General features: G+C 47.6%; 1 protein-coding gene across 3 annotated transcripts in view; it reads left to right on the top strand.

Moving 5' to 3' along the window:
- hep (hemipterous) overlaps positions 1-25,475 on the top strand; it is a 68,865-nt gene that overhangs the window by 310 nt on the left and 43,080 nt on the right. For all 3 annotated transcript variants that reach the window (XM_045757594.2, XM_045757596.2, XM_045757597.2), the window contains exons 2-5: positions 3,870-4,054; positions 5,448-5,561; positions 6,642-6,869; positions 11,291-11,470. In XM_045757594.2, the coding sequence (XP_045613550.2) occupies positions 3,870-4,054; positions 5,448-5,561; positions 6,642-6,869; positions 11,291-11,470 (707 nt within the window). The remainder of the gene's footprint in view (positions 1-3,869; positions 4,055-5,447; positions 5,562-6,641; positions 6,870-11,290; positions 11,471-25,475) is intronic.

Consider the following 25,475-nt stretch of genomic DNA (forward strand, 5'->3'; position numbering starts at 1 on the left):
CAGCCGCGCCCCAAACGTGAGGTGTGAGGTGGGGGTATGAGGGGGAGTTATTGTATGGGGGGAAGTTGTGTCTGGAAATATCAGTGGTGGTTACTGTCAACATTGGACAGTGGTCACATGAGTGGCTCAGGGACAAGTGTATGTGTGTGTAGGGGGGGGGGGCAGGTGTGTGGTACATAATATGTTTAGTACCTAGTGTGTTTGGAGCCAGGTGTATGTGGGACCTAATGTTTGTGGGGGTAATGATTGTGGGGAGCTAGGTGTATGTGGGGACCTAATGTTTGTGGGGGTAATGATTGTGGGGAGCCAGGTGTATGTGGGGACCTAATGTTTGCGGGGAGCCAGGTGTATGTGGGGACCTAAGGTTTGCGGGGAGCCAGGTGTATGTGGGGACCTAATGTTTGTGGGGGATGTAATGTTGTGGGGAGCCAGGTGTATGTGGGGACCTAATGTTTGTGGGGAGCCAGGTGTATGTGGGGACCTAATGTTTGTGGGGAGCCAGGTGTATGTGGGGACCTAATGTTTGTGGGGGATGTAATGTTTGTGGGGAGCCAGGTGTATGTGGGGACCTAATGTTTGTGGGGGTAATGATTGTGGGGAGCCAGGTGTATGTGGGACCTAATGTTTGTGGGGGTAATGATTGTGGGGAGCCAGGTGTATGTGGGGACCTAATGTTTGTGGGGAGCCAGGTGTATGTGGGGACCTAATGTTTGCAGGGAGCCAGGTGTATGTGGGGACCTAATGTTTGTGGGGGATGTAATGTTTGTGGAGAGCCAGGTGTATGTGGGGACCTAATGTTTGTGGGGAGCCAGGTGTATGTGGGGACCTAATGTTTGTGGGGAGCCAGGTGTATGTGGGGACCTAATGTTTGTGGGGGATGTAATGTTTGTGGGGAGCCAGGTGTATGTGGGGACCTAATGTTTGTGGGGACCTAATGTTTGTGGGGAGCCAGGTGTATGTGGGGACCTAATGTTTGTGGGGAGCCAGGTGTATGTGGGGACCTAATGTTTGCGGGGAGCCAGGTGTATGTGGGGACCTAATGTTTGTGGGGGATGTAATGTTTGTGGGGAGCCAGGTATATGTGGGGACCTAATGTTTGTGGGGAGCCAGGTGTATGTGGGGCCCTAATGTTAGTGGGGAGCCAGGTGTATGTGGGGATGTAATGTTTGTGGGGAGCCAGGTGTATGTGGGGACCTAATGTTTGTGGGGAGCCAGGTGTATGTGGGGACATAATGTTTGTGGGGGATGTAATGTTTGTGGGGAGCCAGGTGTATGTGGGGACGTAATGTTTGTGGGGAGCCAGGTGTATGTGGGGACGTAATGTTTGTGGGGAGCCAGGTGTATGTGGGGACGTAATGTTTGTGGGGAGCCAGGTGTATGTGGGGACGTAATGTTTGTGGGGAGCCAGGTGTATGTGGGGACGTAATGTTTGTGGGGAGCCAGGTGTATGTGGGGAGCCAGGTGTATGTGGGGACCTAATGTTTGTGGGGAGCCAGGTGTATGTGGGGACCTAATGTTTGTGGGGAGCCAGGTGTATGTGGGGACCTAATGTTTGTGGGGAGCCAGGTGTATGTGGGGACCTAATGTTTGTGGGGAGCCAGGTGTATGTGGGGACCTAATGTTTGTGGGGAGCCAGGTGTATGTGGGGACCTAATGTTTGTGGGGAGCCAGGTGTATATGGGGACCTAATGTTTGTGGGGAGCCAGGTGTATGTGGGGACCTAATGTTTGTGGGGAGCCAGGTGTATGTGGGGACCTAATGTTTGTGGGGAGCCAGGTGTATGGGGGGGACCTAATGTTTGTGGGGAGCCAGGTGTATGGGGGGGACCTAATGTTTGTGGGGAGCCAGGTGTATGTGGGGACGTAATGTTTGTGGGGGGCCAGGTGTATGTGGGGACCTAATGTTTGTGGGGAGCCAGGTGTATGTGGGGACCTAATGTTTGTGGGGAGCCAGGTGTATGTGGGGACCTAATGTTTGTGGTAAGCCAGGTGTATGTGGTACCTAGTGTATGTGGTACCTTTTGTGTGTGGGGAGCCAGGTGTATGTGGTACCTAGTGTGTGTGGGGAGCCAGGTGTATGTGGTACCTGGTGTGTGTGGGGGCCAGGTGTATGTGGTACCTAGTGTGTGTGGGGCCAGGTGTATGTGGTACCTAGTGTGTGTGGGACCAGGTGTATGTGGTACCTATGTGTGTGTGGGGGCCAGGTGTATGTGCTACCTTGCTTCTATACATGCCTTATTAAACCATGGATTCTTCGTTTGCTTCTCGGATTTTTCCTTTTGGGCCGGGATAAACCTGTTTACTGCCTCCTGTCACTTTTGGGTGACATAGTCCATCATGTCTTGTACAGACTTAGCTTTGAGGTCTTTTAGGTGCCGGTCGGCCGAGCGGACAGCACGCTGGACTTGTGATCCTGTGGTCCTGGGTTCGATCCCAGGCGCCGGCGAGCCGAGCGGACAGCACGCTGGACTTGTGATCCTGTGGTCCTGGGTTCGATCCCAGGTGCCGGCGAGAAACAATGGGCAGAGTTTCTTTCACCCTATGCCCCTGTTACCTAGCAGTAAAATAGGTACCTGGGTGTTAGTCAGCTGTCACGGGCTGCTTCCTGGGGGTGGAGGCCTGGTCGAGGACCGGGCCGCGGGGACACTAAAAAGCCCTGAAATCATCTCAAGATAACTCAAGGTCTGTGTCCCATGGTATATTCCTTAGGAAACTTTTCATCTCCTCATAATTTCCCTTTTGGTATGCCAGTCTTTTGTTTCCGAGTTTTTTTTTGGGGGGGATAAATCCTAGCTCCACCAAGTACTCAAAGATCAATACTCTGTGATCATTCATTTCCAAGGGTGCTTCCAACTTAACTTTCCTTATATCCCACTCATTTAGGGTAAATATCAGGTCAAGCATAGCTGGTTCATCCTCTCCTCTCATTCTTGTTGGTCCCTTGATGTGTTGGCTTAGAAAGCTTCTTGTTGCCGGGTCCAGCAGCTTAGCTCTCCATGCATCTGGTCCTCCATGTGGGGGTCTATTCTCCCAATCTATCTTCCCAATCTAGTGTGTGTGGGGTCCAGGTCTCCAGGTCTCGCCCAGAAAATGGCGTTTCATTACATTCAATGCTTTTTTTTTTTTTTTTTTTTTTTTTTTTTTTGTCCCTCTTCTCACTTCCATGTAGTGGTTTCATGTCTGTAGTGCTGGTATGTTTGACAGCTTGGCCTTTTGTATATTGATTCCATTGGTTTGTCTTTTGCTCTCTGCCCCTCTCACAATTTCTATTAAATCAATCCTGTTTTTTGAATATTCATCTCTGTTTCAGAATAAGTAAGTCTTTGTTGAGAACATCTCAACAAAATTTGGCATATATCTCATTATTTCCTTGCATAACAACAAACCATTCCAATCAACTAAAATAAAGACCTTTCTAAAATTTCTGTAGCATCTACTGTTGAAGTTGAGTTTCTCTGATGCCTCATTTTGTCCCATTTTCTTTTGTTATAATGCAAAAAGTATTTTCTTTCAAGGAGTAAACGGCACCTTATATAGTGGAGGCAAGTAGTGGAAGTCAAAGTTCTCTCCCACTTTCCTGATAAATATTAGGTCCAGTGCTGATACGAGAATACCTCCAGGAAAAGGTTCATGAATCGGCCAAATTCATAAGTCTTATGTCTTTATATCATAAGCCTTGCGATCTACTATTTTCAAATTAAGTCCCCATGCACCATCAATCATGATTTTTCCTCTCAGGTTTTGTTAATGTCTCACTCATAATCATTAAAAGACCCTCTTGCTTGTTGTCTTTCTTATTTTGTCCATGTGGATTGTAGTTAATTAATGTAAGTTTTCAGGTAATTTGTAAGGTATTGTTGTACATTTCAGTTCCAATAGGAGAATCCAGATTACCAGAACGGCCGAACACCATCTCAGGAGGACGGCAGAAAGAGCGACGCAAAATAGAGTTGCCTTTATTTTTTGAACCCCGCCAACAACCTGACCTTCCAGAATTAGATGCACATGTAAAGGAAATCACTAGAAAAAATGGTAATCTAATTATAGAGAGCAAGGTATGATATCAGGTAAACATTTGCTGCTTTATAGTTGCACTGTGTAAGCCCTCCTTGTCATGCCAGGAGAGCTGCATTGTGTAAGCTTTCCTTGTCATACTAGGAGAGCTGCACTGTGTAAGCCTTCCTTGTCATGCCAGGAGAGCTGCATTGCATAAGCCTTCCTTGTCATGCCAGGAGAGTTGCACTGTGTAAGCCCTCCTTGTCATGCCAGGAGAGGTGCACTGTGTAATCCTTCCTTGTCATGCCAGGAGAGTTGCATTGTGTAAGCCTTTCTTGTCATGCCAGGAGAGTTGCACTGTGTAATCCTTCCTTGTCATGCCAGGAGAGTTGCATTGTGTAAGCCTTTCTTGTCATGCCAGGAGAGTTGCACTGTGTAAGCCTTCCTTGTCATGCCAGGAGAGTTCCACTGTGTAAGCCTTCCTTGTCATGCCAGGAGAGTTGTATTGTGTAAGCCTTCCTTGTCATGCCAGGAGAGCTGCACTTTGTAAGCCTTCCTTGTCATGCCAGGAGAGCTGCACTTTGTAAGCCTTCCTTGTCATGCCAGGAGAGCTGCACTGTGTAAGCCTTCCTTGTCATGCCAGGAGAGCTGCGTAAGCTGTCCTTGACATGCCAGGGCAGCTGCACTGCACTGGCCTTCTGTGTTTATTTATCATCATTCACCATTTAGTGTCACATGAACGCTAATGCATGCTATTGAAAGAATGGAGACAGGCGCTTGAGATTGGTTATATGGTATGATTGTTCACTGTTCCTTCACATCATCTAGATACGTAAGGAGTGGCAAAAGTGATTGTGCTTACACTTCTTTACTCACTTCTGTGAGTGAACCAGTTGTCAGTTGTGCAATAGTTTACCCCTATCCTTTTTCCTTGACAAATGATCAATAATAATTGTTATTAGACTATTAGAATAATATAATTAATCTGTATAACAATAGAAACAAAATTATTTTAAACTTTTGTATAAAATTCACAATTTTACTCTCAGCAATATACATGAAATTGATCCTTTGACGATGAAAAGCTTGTAGAGTATTGATCAGCTAATAGGGCACAAAATGCCACCTGCATGTGTTCATCACCAAACATGTGCCGTGTCTTAACTGTCTACTTCTTGAACTCGTCAGCCGTCATTGAAAACAAAATTATATTAGCCTGTGATAATTACACCAGCCTTGGCTCGTTACACCAGCCTTGGTTCTGATCTTAATAGCACACAGTAATTTCTGCACCCTCTGCCATCACAACATGGAGTGTTTATTTGTATGAACAGTATGAACTATGAGCAATTTTGTGGTTGCTTGCTGTTTTCTCATAACATTATGTATGGTTTAATTGGGTGTTTTTTGGCCATCACAAAAAATGTTAATAATTTATTTGTTTAATTTCAGAAATATAAAAGTTCCATAGAAGATATGGAATACATATCAGAATTAGGCAATGGTACTTCTGGCAATGTTGTCAAAATGCTTCACAAATCTTCCAAAAAAGTTATTGCAGTTAAGGTTAGTGTCTTGAATGTGTGTTATTAATTACTGTATAGACATTATGAATGACCTTTATTGTATTTCCATCAGTATGCCCTCTATCCTGTTTAGTTTCTTATTTAATATTTTAAGGTTTTAATTGTTATATCTTAATTTCCATGGTCATTAGGCAGTTTAGCTTTTCAGGTTAAGTTATGAGTATGAGGCATGAGGGGTGAACATTAAGTTTTTGTATTGTGAAAGCTGTAGAAGGGAGCGCAGTTGTTGACTCCTGCATCAGCATCAGCAGATTGCTTTTAATCTCGCAATTTCACACGCCTCATACCATGAGTAACCTTAAAGCCCCTTAGCCACCCATCACTGTATGCAGAGTTATCACGAAGCTTCATTTCTTGGTGAAAAAGCCAAGCATTTTCCTTAATTAATAAGCCATCCTGGCATTTCTTTGATTCGTCATGTGTGTGCCTGTACCATTCCCTCACAGCCTCGTCAACACTTTTAATACCTGCACTACTAACAATTTTTCTATTATTCATTGTTACATCACTCTCACTTTTAGCATAACTTGGAAAAATCCTATATTTAGCCTTCAATATATCACATAGTGGTTTTACTAACTTTGTATTGTACTTGGTGCACACAACACTTCTAGGAATTCTAGTTTCAGCTTCTTTTGGCTCTACCTCTTGTTGATGCCCTGAACAACAGATTTCTTGCATTTCCTGATGCCGTAGTACCAGGATACAAAAAATGTGCACGGATATAAAATGATAAGAGGGGAAAAGTCTTTGTATGCTGCAGGCAGCCACAAAAACAATACTGGGTCATTGAGCAGGTGCAGAGGTCGCGACGTGGTGGTCGGTTGTAAAACTAAATAGGACTCTCATGAGTTGAGGCACCACTTGGGACCGGACAGCAAACGAATAGGTGGAATAAACGAAAGATTGAGGTCTGGCAGTTAGGTCGGGGGAGTGTACTCTTAATTGTTAGGTATGTATGATTATATGTTTGCATAATAATAACTTAAACTTAAGAGAATAAAAGGTGATCTTAATATGAAATGATGCTGACTAACATATAATTTTTCTCTCTAAACAGCAAATGAGACGCTCGGGGAACATGGAGGAGACAAAACGCGTTTTCTTTGACCTGGAGGTTGTATTAAAATCCCACGATTGTCCATATATCGTACAGTGTTTAGGCTGCTTCATCACAGACTCTGATGTGTGGATCTGTATGGAGCTCATGGCCACTTGCCTTGACAAACTCACCAAACGATACAAACAGCCGATACCTGAACCTATCCTGGGAAAAATTTCTGTGGCCGTAAGTTTTGTTTTCAGAATTATCTGTATGTTATTCTTGTGTATCTGATTATATTTAACACATTTTCTTCTGTAGTAGAGTTCAGACCTGCCAGGGACCAGCGCCAGAACCTGGCCCCTTCAGAGAGGTTTCAGGGAGCAATGGCCCTGGAAAACCCCCTTGTGGTTGGGGTTTTCCTTATCTGCCATTGACTGGGGTTAGGCACCCAGAAAGGTAGGCATAACAAAATAAACCCCACATGGTAAAAAACTAAAACAAACAACCGAACAGAGAGGTAGAAACTCCCTACAATCCCAAGGAAACAAGCAAACAAGCAAACATCACACTTTACTGCCGCGCCGATCATCCGCGCGGTCCTCCCCGCCCTGAGAGGGGGAGGGGGGAGCCCTGGACCTTACCACGCCGGCTGCCTAACATCAGTTTGGAAGCTAAGCTTCAACCAATGCGAAAAAAACGCCGACCGGTGGGAGGGAGGGTTGCCAGGGAGCCTCCGGGGCTCACCCAGAAAATGGCGTTTCATTACATTCAACGCTGGTTTTCTGTGGGGAGCCCCTACGGCTGCCTGGAGATTCATACCCAAAGAGAAGGAAAAGAAAGGGCTGACCCGGGAGGCGGATGCCACAAACTCCGCAACGCGAAGCCAAGACAACAGGCTGCAACCTGCAACCCAAGGCAACAAGAACGCTCAGGAGCAGACGCACACATAAAGAACGGGTGGCCAGGAACCTGTGCGACCCTCAAATCCTTGCGCCCGAAATGAGCCCTAGACGTCACCAACACAGCAGCGAAAGCTGCAGAAATGTCCGAACAGCATGGGCGCAAGGATAGACCGCAGGCTGGAGGACTTAAAAACTCTGCGGACGACCTGGGGGTCCGCAGAGTCGTCCGTCAGGGTCATCCACAGGTGTGGGGTTCAGTGCCGGTGCTGCCTGTGCCTGGTCGGCACGTTGTTCGTTCTGCGCCCAGGTCGGGTTCTCGTAAGGGGCAGAGGCCCTTTCGCGGTTCTCCCCATTGACAGGGTGGTGGGGGGAGGCTTCCTTTGTTCGCTCACGCATGGTCTCACGATTTGTGGGCTTTTTGGGTCGTTTCTCTCGGCCTGTGATGGCGTTGGGTGGCTCCTCCTCCTTTGGAGGGTTCGGGGTTGACGGGGCAGGCTTCCTCTCCTGCGCTCTGTCGGGTCACCTTGGAGTGGGTGTGCTTGGGTGTGGTTGAAACGATGACGTCTCTCGGGTGGGTTTTCCACCTGTTCCCAGTTTCGAAACGGGACTGTACGGACCTGCGGGTTCATTCTGGACTTGTCCAGTCTGAAACCTTGGGTTTCTTGCCCCTCATTTCGGATGACCACTCTGTCTCGGGTCCGGGTTCTGTTGGAGCCGGGCGCTTGGATGGTGTCCCTGGACCTCAAGGACGCGTATTGGCACGTCTCTATTCATCTGAGGTAGCGGGACTGGCTCGTTTTTCTTGTGGGGCGTCAGAGTTACCGCTTTCGTTGTCTTCCTTTCAGGTTGAATCTGGCACCTCGCGTGTTCACACGCCTTACCTGGGACGTGGTGGCCCGTCTGTGTCTGTTAGGTGTTCGGGTGTTGGCTTTCCTCGATGACTGGCTGGTTTGAGCTCCCAGTCGGTCCGCGTGTCTGCTCACCAGGGATTTGGTGCTTTGCCAGCTTGCCGGGTTTGGGTTCCTGGTGAACTGGAGGAAGTCCCATCTGGTTTCCTCCCAGGCTGGGTGTTGTGTGAGACTCTCGCACCACTTCCTTGTCTCTTCCTCTGGCGTCTCTCCTTTGGCTGCGGTCCCGCCTGTGCTTGTTTCTGAGGGGCTTCTGCGTCACCTGACGGTTGCTCGAGGGTCTGTACGGGAGCCTGAACTTTGTGATGTTGGTCTACCCATCAGGTTAAATTTGGCTTCGTTGGCTGTTCTGCTTCCTTCAGGGATGTCCCGTCCATCTCTGTCACGATCGCTGGGTTCATCCCCTGGGGGCCTTGTGTCGGCTGCTGCGTCGCCAGCTTCCTCTTCTGTTTTTTTGGGATCTGTCCCTGGGCGCCTACCCGAGCCCTCGCTCGATGTGTTCATGGTCTCTTGACTGGGGCTTTGTGACCAGTGCTCACCAGGCCGGCCAGAGGCGGTGGGGTCCGTCCTTCCGTCGGGTCCACAGCACGGTGCGGGAGTTTGCGGCGGTGTGGTTTGCTCTTCGGAGGGTTTGGGTCACTCGCGGATTGACGATCCGGCTCCATTCGTACTGCTCCCAGTGGTTCATTGCCTGAACCGAGGGGGTTCGATGCGGGCCTTGGTTCTTTGGGGTTGGTCACTTGGGGTGACTCATCTGCTGAGTTCTCGGGGTTTGGCTCTCCTCGCAGTTCACGTCCAGGGATGGGGGTATCCAATGTCCTGGTGGACATCTTCAGGATAAAAACCCACACATGTGAATTTGTGAAATTTATGTTAGAAATTGACACCAAGTCTCTCTCACTCTCCTGAGTGCTTTGTCAAGGTCTGAGTGTGTGATTAGGACCAGACTTGCATCTCAACGTCTAATCATTAGACGTTGAGATGTAAGTCTCATCTTAATCACACACTCAGACCTTGGCAAAGCACTCAGGAGAGTGTGAGAGACTTGTGTAAATTTCTTACATAAATTTCACAAATTCACAAGTGTGGGTTTTTATCCTATGTTATTATGTCTGTGAGAAAACATTACCATTACTAAAATAAGTTAGAAGTAAAATGCTCATATGAAGTGAAGCTGTATCATGACCCACCTTAGTAAGGTCTGATCGAAGGTGTTGTACTACATGGTAAAACCTCACCACCATAAATAATCGTCTAGAAAGCCATAGGTGCACATCTTGTTACCTGTTGTTAAAATAGTGACTTCTCTTTCTGGCTTGCAGGATGGGTATGGGATGTGTAATGTATGAACCAAGTTAATTTTCTGGAGTGCCTTCTTATTTAAATTGTATGTCAATATAGGTAGGCTGACCTTCATGCTGCTATTAACACTTTTGCGCTCTCGGCGCTCAAAAAAAAACAATACCCCAGATGCTTTCGGCACTTCGCGCGCCTACGCGGTAAGACCGAAAAAGTGTACACTCTTTTGACTGTCCTGACAATAATTGAAGGCGCACGTATTTAAATTTGGTATCACTGTGTTCGCAATGAAATTGTCTATAAGAGCATACCTATAAAATGCCGCCCAAGCATAAGGAGTATCAACACCAAATAAAAAACTATGCAGATCACTCACCGAGAGCGCCAAACAGCAACAAAATGTTTCCACTCTCTTAATGGTTGCGAAGCCTACAGTTGTCCTACATCGCTAATTTTGGTATCATTGGAATCGCAATAAAATTCTCTACACGGACATATGCATATGAATGTTTAATATAGGTAATTGCCCACCCGCAAGAGTGTGTGAAGTGGAGAGTAGTTAGCCACGAGCGCACTGGCGAAAACACAGGGGGGAAATCATGCTTGGAAAGTTTATACGTTTCCTGACCCTACTTTTCTATGTACGTATTTCTTTTTTATACCAATGTGTTCGCAATAAAATTTTCTATAAGATGAACTGTATAACATTTGTACAAAGCATGTGTAAGAGAAGCGCCAAATATAGAACCACGTCGCTCAGTATGCGTTCGCGGCAGAAACGAATGCATTGTTTTCGTTCGTTTGATGTTTGTCATGTTTATACTTGTTGAAACATTTTATAATTTGTATGACAGTGATCGCAGTAAAATTCCCTACACAGACATATACATAACACATACAAATATTTCCCACGTGTTGGATATATCAACGGCTAAAGGGAACCCACTGCCACACGCTCGCCACACCCCCAAACATACTTTGTGTATTTTTTTTTTTACTCATAGAAGTTTATGTGATATAATATTCATTCTGGTACCAAAAAATTCACAAATAAATTCTCTACAAAACAAAAGTATCCCCATCCATTTCGGTTAAAAAATGGAATTTATAGAAATATTTTTTCGATGGACGAGAAAAGTAGGCTGTTATGCGGAATCGTAAGAAAAAACGGCGACGAGTTATCTCTAATCTAAAGCGCGAAAGTGTTAATTCATCAATGAAGACCCTAGCCAAAAAAGCTAGATTTCACTCCTTGTAGATGCAAACAATGATAGGCAAACAATCTCTCCAATTACCACCTCTCGCCTGTTTTTAAGAATATTCATGGTACTGTTTGTCTTGTGAGATATGCCTGGCGAGTAGACGGCGTGTAAAATAAAAGTTTCCTTTTATTTATCTCTTCAGTATGCTTTAATCTATGCACCTTTCTAAGGACTATCCTGCTTATTTTTCTTTTTATCTTTAAATTTGCTAAATTTGCTAACACTGTTAATATTATAGTACAGTAGTTGTAAATGCTGATGTTTATTAGTAACAAAGATACCTTGTGTTTCAGACGTTAAAAGCCCTTCATTACCTAAAAGAGTCACACGGTGTGATTCACCGTGATGTGAAACCTTCCAACATTCTTCTCGATGAACGTGGAAACATTAAACTTTGTGACTTTGGGATCTCAGGGAGACTAGTCGATTCTAAGGCCAAGACTCGGAGTGCCGGCTGTGCTGCGTATATGGCGGTAAGTTGTTTGCTTATTATGCATGTAAGTTTTAATGGTTATTTGCATGGTTTCTAATTGGGTTAAGGTTTGTTCAAATTGGTAGGGTTTGTCATATTACTCTGAATGTTGAGGTTGTATTTATTGCAGACATTGTTTGTGTTTGAAGAATGGTGGCCCATAGTGCCAAGTATAAGCTGATCCTTGTCTCTGTATTGATGACCTGTAGTGCCAAGTGTAAGCTGATCATTCTCTAAATGGTGACATGTAGTACCAAGTAAGCTGGTCATTCCCCTCATAATGGTGACCATTATGTGCCAATGTGTATTTGACTTCACTTCATAAATGTTGTCCTGTAGGGCCAAGCCTATAATACAGTGGTTGCTTGGTAATATGGGCCTGATTAACTGATCTCTGAGTAATCAGGCTGTAACCTGATCTGGTCTTATGTACAGTGTAATACAGTGTGACTTGGATCAAAAGGTTTCTGCTTTTCCAGGGCTCTAGGTACAGGGCATATGGGCCATCTGATAGAGAACTCAGTACAGTGGTAGAAAATATAAATAAAAGTTCTGGCCAAACTGGATTGTGTTCGACTGTTCAAAATCATGTTGAGAATATGATGCTGAAAACGTTATGTCTCAAGAAAATACTTTTAAGATTTACTTTTTCCAGGTTATTTTGCTATCAAAGTATACATTCTTTATAATCATGTTTTGTTATTTGCACTAATAAAAACATGTTGATTGTAGCCACAAAGTAACTTATGATTTTATTTGTTGACAAAAATTTGTTTATGAAAACTGCTCAGTACCCTCAGTACCTGAGGGTACAAAGCAGAAAGTAACGCCTGAGGGTACAAAGCAGAAAGTAAAGCCTGAGGGTACTGAGCAGAAAGTAACGCCTGAGGGTACTGAGCAGAAAGTAATGCCTGAGGGTACTGAGCAGAAAGTAACGCCTGAAGGTACTGAGCAGAAAGTAACGCCTGAAGGTACTGAGCAGAAAGTAACGCCTGAGGGTACTGAGCAGAAAGTAACACCTGAGGGTACTGAGCAGAAAGTAACGCCTGAGGGTACTGAGCAGAAAGTAATGCCTGAGGGGTACTGAGCAGAAAGTAACACCTGAGGGTACTGAGCAGAAAGTAACACCAGGATTGGTCTGACATATGTGGTATACAAAGTTCTGAAAGATTCCTTACGCAAGTTTTTATAGGCCGTTCTTATGTTAGCCAACCTGGCATATGCCGCTGATGTTATCCTTTTGATATGAGCTTCAGGGAACAGGTCTGGCATGATATCAACCCCCTGGTGTTTCTCTCTCTCTGACTCTTGAAGTATTTCATCTCCCAAATGATACCTTATATCTGGTCTCCCTACACCTATCTTCATTACATTGCATTTGCTTGGGTTAAACTCTAACAACCATTTGTTCAACCATTTCTGCAGCTTGTCCAGGTCTTCTTGAAGCCTCAAGCAGTCCTCCTCTGTCTTATTCCTTCTCATAATTTTCTTTGGAAAGAAAATGGATTGTGGGGGGACACTTGTGGAGAGACAGATGGGGAAGGGTGGTCTGTAATTTAAATTAGTATAATTAACATATGAATGAGTAATCATTAAATATAATATACACAGCTGTGTTTGGGCTGTGCTGGGCAATGGTCCAAAGGCTAGCCAGCAGGAGACCAAAAAGTTACCATGTTAAGTAGGCCAGCAGCTATTATTAGGGATTCCCAAAAATGATCATTTATAGGTTTCACTTATTTTTCTAATCGGTCGTCCTTTGGGTTGCTTGTTCAGGTAAGGATCCACTGTGTCGTATGACCAGGATTAAGTACAGTCAGGCAGAATGACAATAAAGGACATTTCAGATATTCCTGAAGGGTCATTAAAGGTGCTAGAGACATTGGAGGTAATTACTAAACCCACCACAGAACTAACCTACAATGGGTGCATTCATGATAAATCCAAAGCTTTCAAAAGCTATTTTATTTTTTTGACCTTCTTAGGAACTAACACTATCACCACCAGATGAAAGCACCATACTGACCATAAGGATCACAACTCCATACAACCTCCATATTCTTCCTGTAAATGTCTGATGTGTAAGTTTTGATGATTGCATCTCTGGCAGTCATTTTAGGTTGGATTGAGTTTTTCTCCACTGATTTCCAGGCTCCCAAGCACCCTCACCAAAATATAGTATTTGCACACCTTGTAAGCAATGATTCCCGAGATAATAGAGTTAAGTCATAAAATGCTTAATGTTCCTGTAGTAGCCAAAACACTGCCTGAGCTATACAAGGTGAAAGATATCATATTTCCTAAGCTGATTGATTGCCAAGAGTCGCACTCACATCCCATGCAGGAGATGGCTCAATAATATGGTTTTGTGTATAGCAAACATTCTCTTCATGCTTCCCTCCAGTATGCTGGCTAAAGTTATGTTACTATACTGATCAAGGTTTTAGCTAGCAGCATAGTGAAGAAAGAAATGTATTTTTTGACAGTTATAAAGAGAATAAATAAGTTGAAAGTAGCATCTCTGGTTTTTGTTTTCATTGGTTTCTGGAATTGCCTCTTTATTTTTTGTAATTTAAAAAATATTACAAATTAAATGGTTAAAAAAATACTTGCAAATAATTAATGTTAAGAGTTGATATTTTGTTGTGGCTGTGACCAGACCCCTGTCTAAAAGGCTGTATTTTCCCCTTTGCTCAGGGTGGTGCAATCTCTTTATCATAATGGTAAGTGTTAATACCACTTGGGTTTATTGCTTTCACATTAACAATCTCTGTATTTCTTCTTTGACTTTATTTAATGAAAATAGCCTGCACGGGTTTATAGATTCAAAATATTTAAAGCCAAGAACGAGCTGGCTTGGCTAGCTTCTCTCCTGCTCTTTCTCATTATGCATAAAGGATTCATTGTACTGTATATACAACACCAGTAGGTGCATAGAAGCTGGCAATCCCACAGCTTTTTCTGGGGGGAGCCCCTTCAGCTCTCCTGAGCTTACTAGGATGATATGCTAATATCAGACTTTGGCATCAGTCATGTGTATGGAGTTCTATGGGCCTACCAGGGACCAAGACTCAGAACCTGAGCCCCTCAGAGGTATCGGGAGCAATGGCCCAGTGTGGTTGGAAGTATTCTATGTCTGCCATCGACCGGGTCAGGCACCAAGAAAGGTAAGCATCCCAAAACAAACCCCTAATCTGGTGAAAATATTACTACCAAAAGTCGAACAAGTGGATAGAACTCCCCTAAAAGAAACGAGCATGACGTCACACGTTGCCGTGCCGCTGTCTGCGCAACTCCCCCCCCTCCCTGGGAGGGGAAAGGGGGGAGCCCCAGACCCCCCACGCTGGCTATCCACCCTTCAGTTCTAAGGCTGATGCAAGAGGTGGAGGTTGTGTGCTTGGCTCCAGTGATTCCGGCACTGTGCATAGAGTGTAGTGGCTGTTTTCCAGGGGTACGAGAGCCAGGAGTCATTGTACAGTACTCGGGCTGCATGCGCCTAGGGTTATAGTCCCTAGGTGCCCTGTAAGTACTGCTTGGAGCCACCTTCCACAAGTTCCTCGGGGCCTGCCTCTGCCAGGCCGTATTACTGCTTGGTTTTTCGGCTGCCCTTTGGGTGCTTGGGGGTTTTGTCTTCCTTGTTTACCTTAGGGTAAGAGGCAGTATTGCACTGGTGCGGGGCGCAGGGTACTGCACAGCATGTTTTCACCATTCACAGTGGCTGCCTCTGTTCCTTGGGGTATGTTGTCCTCTTGCAGAGTTTTGTTTTTCTTTGTGTTTTTGCCTTGTGGGGGGATCTGCCTTGTTCCCCTATTTGTGCTTGACCTGTGCACGGTTCTCTTGTGGTGGTGCCCCCTGCTAGGTCCCTGTGAGTGTACACGTCCCTGGGGTTCATCTGTAGAAAGTTGCTCGGTATTTGTGGGCGCCGGTTAGCAGTACCCTGCCTGGGATTACCTGGGGTGGTGTTGTCCTTTCTCTCTTGGTTGCTCCAGGACCGTCATCTTATGCCTAACATTGTTACCTTGTATTGTACGGCGCTGGCAGAGCCGCTTCAGCTTGCTTTTGGTATTGATGTTACATCTGCACCGTTTTGCAAGCTGTCTCGTGCGTTGTTTCACTTCTGGCCTGCTCATGTGCTGCCTGAGCCATCCTGGTCTTTGGACAGAATGCTCTCTTTTCTATCTTCTCGGTTTGTTGTGGCTCATTTGGTTCAAGATTGTTTCTCCAAAGCTCTTTTTCTGTTGGCATTGGCCTTTGGGGGTCGGGTTGGGGAGCTTCATGCTTTCCTCCGGTGTAGGGGTTTCTGCTCTTTCGGTCTTCGTGATGGTTTTGTCCGACTGCAGCCGTCTCCTTCTTTTCTGGTGAAGAATGAGACTGCTGCTTTCCGGATGGGTCCCTGGGTTGTTGATGCTTGGTTGGTTAGGCCGGGGATGCTTCATGTTTTGTGTATGGTTGCGGCTCTTCACTGATATTTGCTCACCACGGTTTCTGTGTCAGGGGACGCGCTTTGGGTTGATCCTGTTTCCTTTCTTCCCTGTTCATGGGTGCGGGTCTCCCAGGTTGTCCACAGAATTATTAAGGCTAGCCAGCCTGCGGTTTATTCCTGTGTCCATGACGTTCATAAGTTTGCTGCTTTTGCTACTGTCTTTGGCAACATGTCCTGGGCTGACATTCGGGCGTGGGGATTTTGGCGATCGAACAGGGTCCTGGCTGCTCGTTATCTCTTTGAACGGTCTGGGGCCCATTCGGGCCTGTGTCGCTTTGGGTCGGTGGTTGCAGCCGGTTGTCTCGACTTCGCGTTGAGGAGTGAGCAGTGACCGCCTCCCGGGTAAGTCCTTATACATATTTTCCTCTGTGGGTAGTTAGCTCCGGGGAGCCGAAGGGGCTCCCCCTAGAAAACCAGCGTTGAATATAATGAAATGCCATTTACTGGGTGAGACCCGAAGGCTCCCCGGCATCCCTCCCTCCCTCCGGTTGTCGGTTTTTCGCGTGTTTTGACATCCAGCCTCGGAACTGAAGGGTGGATAGCTGGCATGGGTGGCCTAGGACTCCCCCTTCCCCCCTCCTGGGGAGGAGGGAGCTGCGCAGACAGCGGCGCGGCAACGTGTGATGTTATGCTAATTTACTCGTTTGCGCGTTTCTTTTAAGGGAGTTCTATCCACTTGTTCGACTTTTGGTAGCAATATTTTCACCAGAATAGGGGTTTGTTTTGAGATGCTTACCTTTCTGGGTGCCTGACACGGTCGATGGCAGACATAGAATGCTTCCAACCACACGGGGGTTTGTATAGGCCATTGCTCCCCCATGCCTCTCTGAGGGGGCAGGTTCTGGCTTGTGGTTCCCTGTAGGCCCATTGAACTCCTTACACATGACTGATGCCAAAGTCTGACATTAGCATATCAGCCTAGTAAGATCCGGGGAGCCTCCGGGTCTCGCCCAGAAAATGGCGTTTCATTACATTCAGTGCTGGTTTTTTCACATGATAGGTACATTTGCATTTAACCCACCCAAGCTATTTTCATATAAATAAAGATATTGTAAAAGAAATGCAGAGTTTATTAATATGGAAATAATAAATACTTTCCAAATCCTACAGGAAATATGATACAATATATGCACAATTGGTTCATGGCCATTATGGCATTGACTTATTTTTATTTTTTTACTTGTGCATATATTTGCACTTCATAAATCCATCCAAGCTATTTCTTCTGGCTGTAGCCCCACTGCCTGCCTTCCTTCCAGGAGCTCTCCATTAGGGGATGGCCACAACAAAAGTTTCTCCAAGCGGCTTGATCACCACTCAAGCCTTTCATTCTTTCGAGCGCTCTGTCCCTTCCATCCACCCTTTTTTGCATATGCAGTACATGTATTGTTCTACTCTTCCACTTCCAAGATACTGGTTATCTACCTCTACCATATGATTCCCTTTACATATCAGTGTCTCTACCCTTTCATTCATACCACATCTATAGATGACTTCAGTTGCCTTATATCATCCCCAGGTCACATCTGATACTAAGAGAGATTACAAAATTAATTTGGGTGAGTTTCATTTATGTGATACCCAAAATGCGCTGGTAACCGACAAGTTTCGATGCTAACCGTGTAGTATATGACATATTCGAGTGTATTGTAACCTGCAGGGATGGTTGAAAATTTCTTGGCATCGGTCCTAGATATCATTTCGCCTGGCTGTTCATTACCTACCATATGATACAGCAAATCTTATTTTATAGGCAATGCTGAATGAGTTTCCCTTCAAAGTTTCTTTTCATGATGACTTGAAGGCAGACTTTTTTCTGGGGGAAGCCCCTTTGGCTTCCCGGAGCTATCCAGGCTGATATGTATATCGTTAGACTTTGGCATCAGTGTGAATGGAGTTCTAGGCCTACCGGGGACCACAGCCAGAACCTTGCTGCCTCAGAGAGGCACGAGGAACAATGGCCTATGGAAATGCACATGTGATTTGGAACATTCTTTATCTCCCATCGACCGAGACAGGCACCCAGAAAGGTAAGTGCCTCAAAACAAACCCATATTCTCGTTAAAGTGAATAAAATAGACAAACCAGTGGACAGAACTCCCCAAATGAAAACGAGCATAACGTCACACGAGCTGCTCTGCATGTCTGCGCAGCTCCCCTCTTCCTGGGAGGGGGAAGAGAGGAGCCCCAGACCTCCCACGCCGGCGATCCACCCATCAGTTCTTCGGCAGATGTGATTGGGCACGGTCATGTGGCTCCAGCTCCAGACACTTTGTGTTATGTTGTACCTTGGGTCCAGTACTGCTCTTATGGTGGCATGCGAGCTGGGAGTAATATTCACAGGTACTCGGGCTGCATGTGCTTAGAGTTCCCTTCCCTGAGTTCCCTGTAGGTACAGCCCTTGGGGGCTTGGGGTTATCTTCCACAAGTCACCTTGGGGTCTACCTCTGTTGGTCTTTTCCCCTTTGCTCAGTGTGGTGCAATCTCTTTATCATGATGGTAAGTGTTCATTATTATAACACTTTACACTCAACCTATGGCTGGGTTTCTCCAGCCATAGTCGTCCAGCTTGGCGATTGACAGCCCTGAGTGTGTTGGGAGGTTTCCTCCCTTGTTTGCCTTGGGGTAAGTGGTAGTTTTTGCACTGGTAGGGGCACGGGATACTGTGCAGCTAGTTTTCACCTATGACAGCGGCCGGTTCTGTTCCTCCAGGGTACGTTGTCTTTTTGCGAGGTTTTTCTTTTCTTTTTGTTTTTGCTTGGTGGGGGGTCTGCCTTTGTGTCTTTCCCCCCAGTTATATTAGGGTTGATCTTCAATTTTAGTGGTACCCCCGCTGCTTCACCCCCATGAGTGGACACTTTCCGGGGGTTCAGCTTTAGCAGTTTGTTTAGTATCATTGGGCGCCAGTTAGTAGTACCCTGTCTGGGCTTACCCTTAGTGATACCAGTCTAGGGGCCCTGAGAAACTCTGTGGGGGCACACAGGGTTCCATGGATGCGACCCCTGAGTCCCCTCTTGTCTTGTGCGAGTTTGGGGGTTGCTCTGTCCCCTTGTCTCAGGGCAACGCTCATAATTTTTGCCTCCGTCATGCTGCCTGTTGGGTCGATGACACCTTCGACCCAGAGTCCTGCAAGCATTGTTGCTTGTTTGTGACTCATTTCACCCAATCTACTGATGACATTATTCGGGTGCAGGCGGCTCGAGCTTTGCAGACTAGGTTTAGGTTGCTGCAACGTGCTAGATTGGTTGCTTTCCCGGATGCCCCAAGGCTGCCCCTCTTTGCTTATAGGGACCCGGACTTTGGGTGTAGGTCGCGTCGGCCTTGGTTCAGTCCGCACCCCCCCCTCATTCTTTCCCTGCTGTGGCTCATTCTGTCCCCCCCACCCTGCTTCCGGCTCCTAAGCATCTGAGGGCTTCGGGGTCAGAGCAGGGTATAGAGTTTTTTTGAGAGGGGGCAGTTTCGAGGGTTGCCCCTTCCTGGTGTGGTGACTGAGGCATTCGAATCGGTTCCTCCAGCCATAGCACCGGGGTCTGATCAGTGGGGCCCCCTCGCTTCCTGCTTTTCCAGCCACCCAGGCTTTTTCTTGTGGGGCCGGGGCTTAGGAGGATGACTCGCCACCGGGGCCTGATGTGGAGGTTCCCGAGGTTGGGGAAGGCGCTTACTTGGGGGCCTTGGGTCCTGTTGGACCCCGCCTGGGTTTTCCGACCCTCAGAGTGGCGTTTAGCTTAACAAGGAATGGTTTTTTCTTTTTCCTCTCTGCGTACGAGTTGGATTTGGGTTTGGCTCCTCCCCGGGTTCGGTTTCGTATTCCTGCGGGTCCTTCGGTTCCGTCTATCCAGAGGTTTTCGGCTTCCCACGTCTTGTCTACTGAGGTGCGGGCGGCCATTGCGGCTTACCTCCTGTGTGACCCGGAATATGCCTCTATAATGGATCCGTCTTCCTTCAGGTTTGGATCTTTATCTCCATACTGGGTTCGTTATGAGGTTCCGGAGTCGTCCTGGCTTGCGGACTGCCTGTTGTTGTCGTTGGATGCGTGTTGTTCTTTCTGTCGTACCCGCATGCTTGAGTGGCGTGAGGCACTGACTGTGGTCCAGGTTTACTTGGGGGGGCGCTTTTGAGCACCTTAATGAGTGTAATTTCACTCCTGCCCTTCTGTGGGATGTGGACGCGATTCAGCTTCACGTGCAGGTTCCTTTCCTGTCGACTGCGCTTGTGGCTGAGGACTTACTTGGTTGCATGTGGATTTTCCCTCCTGGAGCTGTCTTCGGATTGGCTTATGGAGGATGTAGAGGCACTTGGGGCCGTTCCTGGTTCTGGTGCCTTGGTCTCTGCTGCTTGTGCGTCGTCTGCGCCTGTGCTGTCGTGGTTTTTCGCTGCGCGTCTCACGTGTCGATGGGTTGTGCTCGCTTCTCCTTGGAATCCACTTGGGCCCTGGCTCTTAGGTTGTCTTCGCCCTTTTGTTCCTTGCTGTTTGTGGACGGTCGAGCAATATATGCAGGTGGCTTCTTCCAGCTGTCGTTCGATGTCCGACTTGATTGTTCTCCAGGGGTTCCAGGTGGTTTCTTCCCGGAAGGGTCATGCCAGGGCTTGGGGTTCTGCTCATCAGGGCACACCACAGGTGGCAGTTTCGGAGCCGGCACTGCCTTCGGAACCATCTGCGTCTGGTCGGCGCGGTTTTCACTCTGTGCACAGGTCGGGTTCTCATAAGGGGTGTCGGCCCTTTCGCGGTTTGCCCCATTAACGAGGCGCTGGAGGGAAGGCTTGCTCTGTTCGCTTACGCCTGGTCCCACAAATTGTGGGTTTTTCGGGTCGTTTCTCGCGGCTTGCGGTGGCGTTGGGTGGCTGCTGCTCCTCCGGGGGATTTGGAGCTGGAGAGGCAAGCCTCTTCTCCTGCGCTCTGTCAGGTCGTCTCGGAGTACACACCTATTTGTGCTTGCGGGGGTTGAGCTCTGGCTCTTTGGTCCCGCCTCTCAACTGTCAATCAATTGGTGTACCGATTCCTGAGCCTACTGGGCTCTGTCATATCTACATTTGAAACTGTGTATAGAGTCAGCCTCCACCACATCACTGCCTAATGCATTCCATCTGTTAACTACTGACACTGAAAAAGTTTTTTCTAACATTCCTGTGGCTCATTTGGGTACTCAGTTTCCACCTGTGTCCCCCTTGTTCGCGTACCACCCATGTTAAACAGTTATCCTTATCAACCCTGTCAGTTCCTCTGAGAATTTTGTAGGTGGTGATCATGTCTCTCCTTACTCTTGTCTTCCAGTGTCGTGAGGTGCATTTCACGCAGCCTTTCCGAATAACTCATGCCTCTTAGTTCTGGGACTAGCCTAGTGGTATACCTCTGAACTTTTTCCAGCTTCGTCTTGTGCTTGACAAGGTACGGGCTCCATGCTGGGGCTGCATACTCCAGGATTGGTCTTACATATGCAGTATTTAAGGTTATGAATGATTCCTTACACAGGTTCCTGAAAGCTGTTCTGATGTTAGCCTGCCTTGCATATGCTGCAGATGTAATTCTCTTTATGTGGGCTTCAGGAGACAGGTTTCGTGTGATGTCAACTCCTAGACATCACACTTTCTCTCTGCCCGTTTCATGAAGTACTTCATCTCCTATTCAGTATCCTGTGTCTGGCCTCCTGTGTCCATCGCCTAATTTCATTACCTTGCATTTACAGTACTTGGGGTGTAGTTTAGTAGCCATTTGTCAGCCCAATCATTCAGTCTGTCTAAGTCATCTTGTAATCTCCTCCTACTATCTTCCTCTGTTTTAATCCTCCTCATAATTTTTGCATCATCAGTAAACAGTGAGAGGAACCCTCTGGGAGCAATACCCTCTGGGAGATCATTCACATATATCAGAAACAGTATAGATCCAAGGACTGAACTCTGCGGAACTCCACTGGTGACGTTTCTCCAATCTGAGACCTCACCCCTCACCATGACTCGTTGTCTTCTGTTGCTTAGGTACTCCCTTATCCAATGGAGTACCTTTCCTTTCACTCCTGCCTGCATCTCCAGCTTTTTCACTAGCCTTTTGTATGGTGGTACTGTGTCAAAGGCTTTCTGGCAATCCAAAAATATGCAGTCTGCCCACCCCTCTCTTCTTTGCCTGATTTTTGTTGCATGGTCATAGAATTCAATTAATCCTGTGAGGCAGGACTTGCCATCCCTGAACCCATGTTGATGCTTTGTTACAAAATTCTTTCGCTTCAGATGTTCCACTAGCTTTCTTCGCACAATCTTCTCCATCAGCTTGTATGGTATGCAAGTTAGAGACACTGGCCTGTAGTTCAGTGCCTCTGAACTAAGTAGGTGGGTGTGGGTGCGCTTGGGGGTGGTTGAAACGCTGGTGTCTCTCAGGTGGGTTTTCCACCTGTTTCCAGTTCCGAAACGGGACCGTGTGGATCTGCGGTTCATTCTGGACTTGTCCCGTCCAAATCCCTGGGTTTTTTGCCTCTCCTTTCGGATGGCCACTCTGTCCCAGGTTTGGCTTCTGTTGGAGCCGGGTGCTGCGATGGTGTCCCTGGACCTCAAGGATGCTTATTGCCACGTCCTGGTTTATCTGGAGTTGTGGGATTGGCTCGGTTTTGTTGTGGGATGTCAGAATTACCACTTTCGTTGTCTCCCTTTCGGGTTGAACCAGGCACCTCGCGTGTTCATATGCCTTACCAGGGTCGTGGTGGCCCGGCTGCGTCTTCTAGGTATTCGGGTATTGGCTTACCTCGACGACTGGCTGGTCTGGGCTCCCAGTCGGTCCGCATGTCTGCTCGCCAGGGGTTTGGTGCTTTTCCCAGCTAGCCGGGCGCAGGTTCCTGGTGAGCTGGCAGAAGTCGCATCTGGCTCCCTCCCAGGTTCAGACGTGGCTGGGTCTTGTGTGGGACTTGCGGACCGCTTCCTTGTCTCTCCCTCTGGAGTCTGTCCTTCGGCTGTGGTCCCGCATGTGCTTGTTTCTGGAGGGCTCCTTGTGCTAGAGCCTGAACTTAGGGATGATGGTCTTCCTGTCGGGTTGGATTTGCTTCATCGGCTGTTCTGGTTCCTTCAGGAACATCCCTTCTGCCTCTGTCGTGATCGCTGGGTTCGTCCCTTGGGGGCCTTGCATCGGTTACTGTGTCACCGGCTTCCTCTTCAGGTTTTTTGGGGCTCAGTGCCTTGGCGCCTACCTGATTCCCATGCTCAATGTGTTCACAGACACGTAGTCTCTCAGCTGAGACTTTGTGACCAGTGCTCACAAGGCCGGCCAGGGGCGGTGGGGTCCGTCCTTCCGTTGGGCTCACAGCACGGTGCGGGAGTTCGCGGAGGTGTGCTTTTCGCTTCGGAAGGTTCGGGTCACCTGCGGATCGACGATCAAGCTTCATTCGGACTGCTCCCTGTTAGTTCATTGCCTGATCCAAAGGGGGTTCGATGCGGTCCTTGGCCCTTTGGGGCTGGTTGCTTCGGGTGACTTGTCTACTGCGTAATCGGAGTTTGACTCTCCTGGCGGTTCACGTCTGGGGGTGTCCAACATCCTGATGGACGCCCTGTCCTTGTTCATTCCTCTGACCACGGAATGGACTGTTGATGCAGACTCATTCGGGTGGCTCTGCCAGATGTTCGGGCACCAGAAGTGGACCTCTTCGCGTCGACGTAGTTAAGGCGTCTTCCGGTATATGTGGCGCCCTTTCCCGACCGTGAGGCTGTTGGAATTGATGCCTTCCGGCAGGACTGATCGAGGTGGGGGTTCCTGTACCTTTTTCCCCCTGTTCAGCTGTTGCTCGAGGTCCTTGCTCACTTGGAGACTTACCAAGCGAGAGTAGTCCTCTTGGCCCCATGGTTGCCGGCCCAGCCTTTGTTTCAGATGCTGCTTGCTCGGTGTTTGAACCCGGAGGTTTTCCGGGGCTCCGCCTCTTTCAACAGATCGGTCCGGTCTGTTACAAGACTGATTCGCTCTTCTCAAGTCTTCGAATTTGGTCTTTACTATCACCATCTATATGGTGATAAGGTGGCTTCTTTGATGGTGTCCCAGATGCGTGGCTATTCGGCAGCAGTATGAAGTTTCCTGGCGGTCCTTCCGTTTCTTCTGTCTCTTCGTCGCTGTACTGGTACTTCGCTCTCTGTTAGGGTTGTTTTGTCCTTTCTCTGCTGTCTGTTTCAGGACTGTTGTCTTATGCTGAATACTGTAGCCTCGTATCGTGCGGCGTTGGCAAAGCCGTTACAGCTTTCTTTTGGTATTGATGTTATTTCGGCACCGTTTTGCAGGCTGTCTTGAGCATTGTTTTGCAGGCATTATCTCGAACTGTCTCGAGCAAGACCAGCAGTCCTGGTCTTTGGACAGAGTGCTATTGTATTTGTCTTCGCCTCGGTTTGTTGTGGCAATTTCGGTTCAGGATTGTTTTTTCCACAGCTCTTTTTCTTGTTGGCATTGGCCTCTGGGGGTCAGGTTGGGGAGCTTCATGCTCTCCTCAGGCATAGGGGTTTCTGCTCTTTTGGTCTAGGTGATAGGTTTGTTCGTTTGCAGTCTTCTCCTTTTTTTCTGGCGAAGAATGAGACTGCTTCTTTCCGGAGGGGTCCTTGGGTTGTTAATGCTTGGTTTGTCATGCTGGGGGTGCATTATGTGTTGTGTCCGGTTACGGCCCTCCGCCTTATTTGCTTGCCATGGCCTCTGTGGCCGGAGATGCATTTTGGGTTGATCTGGTCTTCCTTCTTTCCTGTTCGCGGGTTTGGGTCTCTCGGGTCGTCTACAGAATTATTTGATCTAGCCAGCCTGTGGTCTATTCCTGTGCCCATGACGTTAAGTTTGCTGTGCTTGCCGGCCGTCTTTGGCAACATGTCCTGGGCTGACATTTGGGCACTAAGTTTTTGTCGGTCGAACAGGGTCCTGGCTGCACACTACCTTGTTAATGATCCTGGGCCTAGTCGGGCCTGTGTTGGTTTGGGTCAGCGGTTGCAGCCTGTTGTCTAGACTTCGAGTTTAGGTGCGAGCACCGGCAGCCTCCCGGGTAAGTCCCTCTAGTTTTCGTCTTTGGTGAAGTAGCTCCGGGGAGCCGAAGGGATCCCCCTAGAAAACCAGCATTGAATGTAATGAAACGCCATTTTCTGGGTGAGTCCCGGAGGCTTCCCGGCATCCCTCCCTCCTTCCCTCCGGTCAGCAGTTTTTCGAATGTTTTTGACATCCAGCTTCAGAACTGGTGAGGTGGATTGCCGGTGTAGGGGTCTGGGGATTCCCCTTCCCCCTCTCAGGGAGGAGGAAGCTGCGCAGAAAACTCACCTTTCTGGGTGCTTGTCCCGGTCGATGGTAGATATAGAATGCTCGAAATCACATGTGCATTTTCATAGGCCATTGCTCCTCGTGCCTCTCTGAGGGGGCCAAGTTCTGGCCGTGGTCCCCGGTAGGCCTAGAACATCATTCACAATGACTGATGCCAAAGTTTTAACGATATACACATCAGCCTGGATAGCTCTGGGGAGCCTCTGGGACTTGCCCAGAAAATGGTATTTCATTATATTCAACGCTGTTTTTTTTTGTCTTAGCCCCTTG

The sequence above is a fragment of the Procambarus clarkii genome, chromosome 67, assembly GCF_040958095.1.
Source record: "Procambarus clarkii isolate CNS0578487 chromosome 67, FALCON_Pclarkii_2.0, whole genome shotgun sequence".
Taxonomy (NCBI): domain Eukaryota; kingdom Metazoa; phylum Arthropoda; class Malacostraca; order Decapoda; family Cambaridae; genus Procambarus; species Procambarus clarkii.